At 53.0% G+C, this 10,239-nt stretch overlaps 3 protein-coding genes across 3 annotated transcripts; 1 reads left to right on the top strand and 2 right to left on the bottom strand.

The window, feature by feature from the left end:
- Window positions 1–665: 665 nt before the first annotated feature.
- Window positions 666–2,374, bottom strand: UREG_00291 (uncharacterized protein; the record flags this gene model as incomplete). The annotated part of the gene is made up of 7 exons (XM_002540732.1): window positions 666–962; window positions 1,035–1,122; window positions 1,193–1,280; window positions 1,337–1,366; window positions 1,554–1,850; window positions 1,910–2,216; window positions 2,330–2,374. The coding sequence occupies 7 exons, from the start codon at window positions 2,372–2,374 to the stop codon at window positions 666–668; spliced, it is 1,152 nt and encodes a 383-aa protein (XP_002540778.1).
- A 542-nt stretch (window positions 2,375–2,916) lies between these two features.
- On the bottom strand, window positions 2,917–4,625 carry UREG_00290 (inositol-3-phosphate synthase; the record flags this gene model as incomplete). The annotated part of the gene is made up of 3 exons (XM_002540731.1): window positions 2,917–3,051; window positions 3,106–3,868; window positions 3,925–4,625. The coding sequence occupies 3 exons, from the start codon at window positions 4,623–4,625 to the stop codon at window positions 2,917–2,919; spliced, it is 1,599 nt and encodes a 532-aa protein (XP_002540777.1).
- A 2,965-nt stretch (window positions 4,626–7,590) lies between these two features.
- UREG_00289 (uncharacterized protein) lies at window positions 7,591–10,008 on the top strand (the record flags this gene model as incomplete). Its single annotated transcript, XM_002540730.1, has 3 exons — window positions 7,591–7,699; window positions 7,752–7,962; window positions 8,088–10,008. The coding sequence occupies 3 exons, from the start codon at window positions 7,591–7,593 to the stop codon at window positions 10,006–10,008; spliced, it is 2,241 nt and encodes a 746-aa protein (XP_002540776.1).
- Window positions 10,009–10,239: the final 231 nt, after the last annotated feature.

Below are 10,239 nucleotides of genomic sequence, written 5' to 3'. Positions count from 1 at the left end.
CGCCCCGCGCTCGCCCTTCCTCCTGCTCCCACACCAGTACGCGCAGGTCTCCCAATCCCTATACTCCTCTCCTCAAACAAACTCTTCCTCCTACGCAGCCCGCAGACACCGCATCTCCTCCCTCTGCACCACCCTCCGCTCAACCTTTTCCACATACTCCCTCCACGCCCTCATCTACCCGCACCAATCCACCCTCGCAGTCCCACTCTCGTCACCCTCCCAGCGCGGCAGGAATGGTATTCTTGCCGCTGTTGCGGGGTTTCCTGCGATTGCGCTGCCGGCGGGGTATTCTCCAGGCAGTGAGAGCGCGAAAGCGGGAGTTCCTGTAGGCATAGAGGTGCTGGGGTTGCCTGGGGAAGATGGGAAGTTGCTGGCGGTAGCGGCAAGGGTTGAGAAAGTGCTTGGTCTGAGCAAGAGGGTGCCGCCGGTATTAGAAACAAACGTAATGACGCAGAGAAGATACTTAGAGGTTCCCGAGATTGTTCCCAATAGGAAGAACATTCCAGGAGAGTATCCTCTTGGGGTGAGGTAGGGATAGGAGCTAGGATTGGATGGTAGGAATTCACCGGTTGAAGCCAACCCGGTTTTCAAACCATACATTGCGTGATCTATCAGCATTATACCCATCTAGTATCATATCGGGAAAGGCGGCATCTTCGCAAACATCAACTTCCCAAGACTTCACAGACAGCCAACTTCCCAACTTCTCTACTCCACCCGAACAACACCGTGATCCTCGAGAAAAGCATCAGAGTCTCCAGCACCAGCAACTCCTGCCCCACTTGCGCTGCATCTCTTCCTTGAAGCAATGCTGCTGGCTCGCGCCCGAGGAGTTGCGACCACGCAGTCGGTGACCAGAGGAGTGGCGATGATCCCCGGATCGCCAGAGATTGTTTCTTCGCAGGGCTGGTTTGGAATGGGGTGCAGGAAATGCAACCTGTTTCATCCGCGAGTGACCCGATCTAGGGAGTGTTAGGAGCGTGAATGTGGTTAATCCAAAAAGGTCCTCTCCAACATGGGCTGATGGAACTTACAATCCGCGGGTTCAATTTGAGTTCAATATCTTGCTCGCACTGGCCGCATTGGCCGTGTGTGCTACTAGCAAATATCGGCATGTTGCAACTATCAATGCAATTAGCAATCGCTATCCATATTATCCGCTCTAGAAGAAATGAAATCCGTCCCAACATACCATTCTGTGTAGAAGAGACGGTTATTCCTAAACAACTCTACCAGATTCACTTCCATAATCATCACGCAGACATAGCCCATGAACACGACTAATATTAACCGTCAGAAACAAATTCCATTCATCGCATATCGGACTGGAACTAACCCTCAGGAGTGACCCTTGCACTAACCCGCCCTCAAGCCAGGCAAGATCAATATCAAAACAATATCAAGGAGGCAGAGCGCACACATACCACTCATCAATATCTGCCAAAGTAAACCTCAGCTTATTCTGGCTCGCCTTGAATACTTCCACATCGAACACTCCAAACCACCATGTTAGTCACAAATCAACAACCAAAAAAGATTCGGTTGACACACACCATTCTCCGGAAACCTCTCATTCACGTACCCCGCCATCCCCTTTGAATACCTCCTAAGCCAGTCCGCGTCCTTCATATCCGGATCCACCTCCACCGTGCTCTGCGCAGAGACGTACGCACGCCTTGTACCCGAGCCCCAGAACACGTCGCTGAGTAACAAAATGGTAGAATTGGGCACCCATTTCCGTGCTGAGCGGGTGAGATATCCCTTCAAAGTGAGTATAGCTTCCCCAGAATCATCTGCAATGCCGATATCGCACCGTTCGATGAGCTCCCCGCGCTTCTGAGGTTGGCTAGCTGTGTACAGTGTCAGTCCAATTCACGCCCTCGGCGAAACAATGATGCAAATCGCATACCTTGCTGAGTTATTCCTATAGCCTTCACATACACCAAAACCTTTACTCCATCGCCGGCTCCCGCCATCGCCACATCTTTCAGCCTCGTCAACCCAGTGAGGTCACCAGGAACGCGCCCAACTTCCCCCAAATCATTCTTCAGAACACGCACACAACACCACCTATCCGTTTCAGGGCATATGCTTGTCTTAATCCTCAATACTCCAGTTTTGGATGGCGGTTTGATGGGCGAAATATGCGTCGTCCACACCGCCAGCAAAGTTCCTAGATGGATATCATACTCCACGTCCAGGTAGTGCAGATAGATCTATACGTCACATAGTCAGCTCAAGTTAGGAATCTGTCCAGAACGAATGAATGCTTTTCCACAAACTAGTATTGATCCGCTCCAGTCCTTTGCCACGATCTTTAGGTACCCACTGCAAGCCCTGTTCCCATTCTTGCCAGCCCCGTTCGCACTGGCATATTGATTCTTCGCATCATAAACGTTGACAACTCGGGCTATGAACGTTGCCCTGCATGGTCCGACGCTGAGTCTTCTGAGAAAACATTCAATATATCTAGTGGGCGGCACCCATCCTCCCGTAGATGGAGAACAATCTTCACTTTCAGCTTCCGCGCCTTCTCGAGACAAGTAAGCAAGGAGATTGGCCATTGCTGGTGATTCTCTCGCGAAGATGAAGCAGCAAGAGCTGTGATGATGTTGTTCAGAAATGAGGTTGTCGGGCGTTTTTACCCCTCTTACCGCTTTTGGTAGCAGGCGGTCCTGAACTGCCAGCCAGAAGAATTAGAAAATAGGAGCGAAAACATTAGATACTGAGGATAGATGTGTATTTGATATCAATCTCCCGAGAGGTGGTAACCATTAACTATCTAATGAGCGACTGTCTGTGGAAATTATTCACAGAGGAATTCGGCTACCTAACAATTGCAATTCCAGAACTTCAGGGCTGAGGTGTGTGCCGGAACCAAAGCCAATCACACTTGCAGAGCCATAGCCATTGCGTTTAAAATAGCTTGTGCTCCAAAGTCATATCAGACTCGGGCTGGAGGCCAACGCAAGCACGGAAGATATTGGTAACGGCAGCACGCTGCTTAGCCAATGCATTCACAACAGGGGTTCCCGGAGGAGTCATTGGGGCCTTGTAAAATAATTAGGACGGATGACAACTTCACAAAGGTAGGATGCACTATACCTTAAGCATGTAGCTCAAAACGCTGAGAACACTATGGAAGCCCTTGTACTTGTCACCCTCGGCAGCCTTCCAGGTAACACGAGTCATGACCTCGGCAAGCAAGACCAGATCGATGATCAAAGGCGAGGCCAACAAGGAGTCCTCGCAGACATTGAACATGCTGATGGTCTGGTGGCCACCAAGGAAGATTTCGGCATAGTACTCATCGAGAGCTCTCTTGCTATCGCCAACTGCAGGCATGTACTTGATGACAACGGTGTGGTCGGGGTGCTCACCCTTCTTGTAAAGCACGTGGTTGGCGGCGACCATATCGTCGACAACGTTGGATTTGGAGATCTCCTTGGAGCGGAATTGCTTGTGAGAGCTGAGGTTCATTCCATCGTTGTTACCAAGGTGGTTGTAGCTAGCAATAGAAGTGAGCTTGATACCAGCGTTGATCAAGAAGTCGACCAAGGCGGATTTCATCTTGGTCTGGCCGGACTTGAAGTCGTCGCCTCCAATAAAAGCTCCGTGCTGCTCAGCAAGCTGGATAGCACCTGGCACAAAAGTGTTCTGAGGAGATCCATTGATAAAGGGGGCATTCTCAAGGATGGAGGCAACTGCGAAAATGGTAGAAGGCGAGACTTCCTCGTGGCCCTCCCTGATAGCCTTGAGGAGATTGCCGGCCGTGTCGTTGACGCCAGCCAAAAGATCTGCATAGCGCTCGGTGTTGGCGGTCCAGAGAACAATCACCTTATCAAGAGCATTTGCAGCCTTGAATTCACTAGTCCTTTTGTAAATATCGATATCCCCAAGCCAGAAAGCACAAAAGAAACTTACCGGATGTCCTTGCGGATGTGCTCAACGTGTTCCCAGCAAGCCTTGGAGCCGGGAAGGACGTTGTCGGCACGGGCCTCCTGGTTGGCGGCAATAAAGTCTGGATAATAGACACTTGGCAAGGGCTTCATGGTAGCCATATCCTTGCGGACCATCTCCTTGAGGGTGGGCTCGAGGACGGCAGCACGGTCCATGGCATCAGCGAGGTTCATTCCGCTAATATCCCAGCCGCCGATGACGAGATCGTTGGGGTGGGCCATCGGGAGCAAATCGTGGAAGGGAATGTTGACTTCCTCAGCGGTCTTGGGATCCGTTCCGAGCTTGACGGTGGAGCCCATGACCAAGGAGCCATAGTAGTTGGCACTACGTTTGCCCTCGCGGGTGTCCCAGACGAGGTTACGGCGGTTGGCCATGATACCGGCGGTGATGGTGGTTCCATTGTTGCCACCGAGGCCGACCAACATGGTGCCGACCTTTCCAACCTTGCGGTCGACCTTGAAGTCATAGACGGTTTCCTTTGGGACGGCAACGTACTTGCCATCGTCGGTGCGAGTGACAGAGGTAGTACGGTAGACGTATTTGGTGTTGATTTCGTCGTCGGTGTAGACAACGTTAGGCGATTCGACCTTGAAGAGGTCCGATTTGGGAGCCGAAGCCGACCCGTTCACGGTGCCATTGGCAGCAACATCAGCGTGGGGAGCCATTGGTGAGATAGGTTGCAAGAAGTTGTTCGAGGGCGAGTTTGAGATGCACAGGTGACAGGAGAAGTGTCAATGGCGGGATGCAATTATCTGACGTGGGGTGAATCCGATGCTCCTCCACGAGCGGATGAGCGCCGGCTACCGTTGAACGGGTGGTGGCACCTGTTGGAGGGCGGTTAGCAAGCATTCTCTCTCGAGAGTGGTGAGGATAGACGTACGAAGGAAGAAGATTGGAAAACGTTTTGGCGGTGTTAAACGATCACTGCTGGGTAGTGATCTGTTTGGAGAATTGATCAAGACGTAGGAGCAGCGTTTGCAGGACGAAGACGATTCTTGTTGGTGAAGAGAGGAAGAAGAGAGGAAGAGGACGGGGGGAGAGGGGCGTATTTAACTGATGTGGGCAGGCGGGATTGCGGTGAGGGAAAAACAGAGTGCCGGCCAGTCGGAAGGAGCGAATGCACTTAAGCTCCACCTTGCTCCATCGTGCCTTCCGCATTATGCCTCTCGGTGTTCCTCCTTGCACCTTCCTTGCTGAAGAGGCATCCGGAGTGGATTCGCTGCCAACACACGCATCGGATGGAGAAGGAGCGGTGCAGGCTGACATCAAACAAACAAACAGCCGCGGAAAAGGGGGCGGGGCAGTAAATTAGTTAGCTTGTAGCTGTCATCCCGACAACATCAGTGATTCTTCCTCTCGACAGTAGAATGATGAAGTTGTCTGCCCGGCCATCGTCCGCCTCAACAGACGAGAGACAGGACGCCGGATCCCCAACGTCGAAGCATCATTTCATTCGCCGACTCCTGCATCTCGCAGCTGCCGTTGATCCCGCCATGCGCCGTGGCTGTGTCCAGGGTGTCACACATCACATCCAGTCAGCACCAAGAGCAGACCCTCCGGCAGAACATTCTCACCGCGGGGCAGCGCCGTTGCGGGGTCGGATCTTGCAAGCATCGGATGACAAGGAGAGAGCGTCTTCCTTCATTAACCGGCCAAAAAAGAAAAAAGAAAAAAGATGCAACTAACAACAAAAAGAAAAATAGGAAAAAAGGAATTGTCTGCTGGCTGATTGTGATTCGGGAGTAGCGCCATTCTTTGCATGCATAATCAGACTCCATCTCGACAGGCCGGTGTGTTCAAACATAATTCGCCGTGCGATGCCTTATCTTTTCTGGATCTGCAGTCGCCGGACATTTAGCAAAAATGGCGACGTCGTCTCCGCGGTGTCGGGAGCATATGGAGCTTGGACGCAAGCCAACAGCCCTCGAATTGCTTTTTCAATCACGCAACCTTTATGTTTTCTTTTTTTTCCCTTGGGACACAAGCAGAGTGGACTACGGAATCAGTATTAAACCATCCGACGGTGCAGTCTTCCGTGCTTGCATGAATGGCGGGATAATTATTGCAATCTACGAGCAGGTTGATACAGATCTCCGGTCACACGCCGGGATCGGGAGACGACTGCTGATCGTCGGTTGACCTTGGAACTAATTCACTCATCGGCTGCGTTGTGAGCATGCTGGTCCTTGACCTTCTCACAAAGGCGCTGTTTGTTGGTCTTTGATGATTTCTGCTTCACTTTTCTTCTTGCCGGCGCTCTTGGGGGATTGAGCACGGGGCATGTCGATCGGGTTCGTGGAGGTGGACCGTGAGGAGATGATTCGCATCAAATTCACGCTGGCTAATTTTAATCTGGCGATGATCTGACCAGGCCATCCACCTTCTCCAGGCCTTCAATGCTTCTCTGGCGTTCCGTTTTCTGTTTGTCCCGCCCAAGATGGCTTGGGACAGGCTTTGCCTTGTCTCAGGGGATGGTGAGACAGATCTCAACCCGAGGGCGCTGGGGTGTCACACTCCTGACGCGCCTCCCGTCGGATGTGCGACCGATAGACCTCATACGAGCACGCACTTGCACCGCTGATATGGAGTACACCCTCTCGCTCTACTGAGATATACACACACTCTCTCTCTTTCTTCTCTCTCTCTTGATAATGAGTTTCTCCTGAAGAACACGCAATCCAGGTGATCATCCCCGCCTCCTGATTGGCCGAAGCTCAAAATGTCAACGAAGCTCGGGCGAGCGCTGATTGGCTGAACATAAGATGCGACTTCTCCTTTTGGCCAATCACACGCGCCTTTTCTCGATTTGGAAAGAGCCCCGCTCGGCGATCAGGGACTATTACTTGAACTAACCCTAACTGGGTATAATGTTGTGGCTCCAAGTGGGGAAAGTGGAGCCGCAGTTCAGGAACAGAAGCCACGCTAGTCCGAACCAGGCCTAGCCCAGCTGTCCCCGCCGGCGAATCACAGCTCGCGCTGGCCCCGACATGCGAGTCCAGATGCCCGGCTTTCCCAAACCGCACTCTCTTCCATCGAACCTCAACGTCTCTTCTTCTTCTTCTGCTTCGTCTTGCTGTTGGTTTCGGGCTTCACTGCTTTCTCTCTCTCTCTCTCTCTGTGTTTCTCTGTTGTCCATATCTTAGTTTAATATGATAATATCTAATCGCGAGCTCCTTCAATTGCGCTGAGACAATCTGTAAGTCCCGTCCGTGCCGTTCTCCTGGTACTCCCCCCTTTCTGCGTCGCCCGGGGTCTCACGTTTCTGGTTGACGTCGCATCCAACATCGTTATACCCACGTTTTGGCATTACTTGTCCTTCTTCCCATCCCTCTCCTGGGCTTGTTTCTCTGATTCAATGATTCAATGCCTCCTTGAATTCCGTCAGTCATCTGACATTGCAGACCACAGAACCTCACCGAGCACACTAATCTTATACCACGTCCTTTCTCCTCCTTCCGCCAAGCCGATTTCGACACTGCACTCAACGGCCACTCAGTTAACGGTTTCCCCAACGGCTTTTTTTTGTAACCTGTCGCCTGCGCGCCGTTGATATCTAGACCGGCCACTGGCGGCCTGACTCCAGCTCCTCATGCTCCACGCCAGCCTCGACCCTCACTGTTCCGAACAACGATGGCCACCGGTCTGGACGACTTTTTGCCAAAGATAAAATGTTCCAACTGCCAAGCAGAGGTCGAGCTTTCGGCCATGGGCGACCATGTGTGCTCGACGGCGCCACAACGTACGCCTTGTTCCTGTTCTGTGATCGCTATCCATACTAACACCACTGCTAGCAACGACCGAAGAGCCAGGACAGAGTAGTCCACCCAGGCCTGACCTCAGCCGGCTCGATGGTCCTCTCGCCAGGGTTGGGCGCATGGCGCCTCCACCGCCAATTGACCCTCTTGCTGCAAGTGAGTGTCCTGCTGGTGTGATTCGTCTTGCTTGTGTTAACCTCCGACAGACCGTCCATTTCTCCAGCTACGTGTGCCAGCATCTCCAAGTGTAAGCGGCGTTCGATCCGCGTCTCCTCTGTCTCCATCACCAAGATCTCCCTTTTTTCAACCACAGCGAAGTCATACTTCACCACTGCCAAACCCACCTTCTCCGGAGCGAACTAATCTGGACAGTGCATTCCCCCCATTTCCAAGACCTGCCTCTAGAGCCAGTGCGAAAAACAGGTCGAGGTCCAGGACGCTGGTCAAAGGTGACCGTGTGCAGAGTCCGCTCGCAACGAGCCCTTCCGAAAGCACAGCGGATCACATCGATTCCCGCCTTGACCAGTCATTGCCTGCTCTACCAGCTCTAATCCTTTCGCAAGATGACCAGGAACAGGAAGAGCAGGAACGTCGTCGCCGCTCAAGGGCAAACAAGCATAAACGAGAAATCTCCATCGACAGTAAAAGCTTATACCGAATGTCGGTCGCGAGCAGCCGTTATGGGGAGTCTTTATCTCGCGGCTCAACACCGGGGATTCCCAACACCGCCAACTTACGTGGGTACCATAATTTCTTGGACGAAATCCCCCCTCTTCCCGCGTGTCCAATCAAAAGCGTCACCCCAAGTCCATTTACTGCAGCTCCAGAGCCATATCGATTTCCCAGCGACGAAGCATATGAAAACGATAGAGTAACCGCAAGCCCCCCCAGAAGTGCTGGCCTATCAACGGGCCTTCCTGGTTTCGAGCTTGGATTCCCCATCGACCAAGAGCCACCCAAACCGCAAGATCGTCATTCTCAAACAGCGCGGCTATCGAACGGTAGTAGTGACTTTGTCCGTCCCGAACCTGCACGCCCAGATTCGCCAGTGGCGTCAAAATCGAGCGCCGCTCTCCCAGCTTATACTGTCGACCAAGATTTCTCCGTTTCGAACTTCGCCCGGGGCCTTGGTCTCGGTGACCCGTACCATGCAACAAACAATTCAACTTCATCCTCCGACTCCTCGCCGTCCGACACCGCGACGACCAGCTCCTGCTCGACACAGCCTTCAGAACCACCGAGTGCCGACATTAAACCCCCTCCAAGCCCATACAAATATGACCTTGACTCGCCCACCGACCCCCTTTTCCAACAGGGTCGCTTCAAACGTACACCCCCAAAATATGAACGTTTCGTCGAACTACCACATGATTCGGAGCCCGAGGGACTAAACGGCGATACGGAGTCCTCCTCTTCTCGCCCTTCTTCTCAACGCGACCACGTCCCAAACAAGATGGAGTCTCTTGTACGCGCCCCTGCTCCACCGAAATCGCCAGGGCCTCGTCGCATCCGTTGCCGCGGATGTGGAGAACTAATCGTCGGCAAATCGGTTTCCTCAGCTGACGGTCGTTTAACCGGGCGGTGGCATAAAGCATGCTTTGTCTGCTACACCTGCCGCTCCCCCTTCCAGACAGCAGACTTTTACGTACTGAATAATAACCCGTACTGCGGCCAGCACTACCATGAACTGAACGGATCGCTGTGCTCCTCTTGTGGGCGAGGTATTGAAGGACCATGTCTCCAAGCCGAAGGAATGGTGCGAGATGAAAAAGACGGAAAGGAGAAGAGGCAGCTTTTCCACCCAGATTGTTTCACTTGCAAAACATGCCGGATTGTGTTAAAAGGTGACTACCTTGAATGGAATGGGGATGTGTATTGCGATCGAGATGGCCGCAGGGCCGCAGCCATGGCATATCCACCTCCCTCACCTGGCCTGCGTCCAGGTCCCAGCCCTGGTCCCGGGCAGAATCCTGGATTTAATGGCCCCCCACCTGGATACGGCCGGAGACCGTCATACAACTCTCCCCCTGTCGCTGGTCCTCCACGTGGCGGACCAGGCCCAGGGCCAGGGCGAGCTCCAGCGCCAACCCGAGGACGTGGACGTGGTAATAACTTCTCGCGTCCCGGCAATCGTGGACCCGGCGGTCCTCCGCCGGGGATGTATCCTCCGAAGCCCAACAGTGGCTTCCCCCCCGGTAAACCGTTACCAAGGGGAGGTGCAGGAGGCCTCCAACCGCCTCCTGGTCCCCGACGGTTCCCAGAGCGGAGGACCACGAAATTAATGATGCTATGATATCTATATTATTATCACCCTGATCTAAAATCCTAATCAAGCAGGAGAGAAATACCTACCTGTTCGTCCTGCTCGAGGGACCTAATCAATCTCTATTTCCGCTGGTCTACCCCATATATCCATCGTGTTTCATCCCTACCCTCGCCCATCTTTTCCCTCGCAAAGCCGGCGTTGCGTTTCCAGGAAATGCCACTCTATCCCGCAGTCGTCTTACTACTCATTCCTTACACC

Source organism: Uncinocarpus reesii, genomic scaffold (assembly GCF_000003515.1).
Source record: "Uncinocarpus reesii 1704 scaffold_1 genomic scaffold, whole genome shotgun sequence".
Classification (NCBI taxonomy): Eukaryota; Fungi; Ascomycota; class Eurotiomycetes; order Onygenales; family Onygenaceae; genus Uncinocarpus; species Uncinocarpus reesii.
Note: the sequence above shows the minus strand (reverse complement) of the source record. Positions and strands in the feature narration are given on the sequence as shown.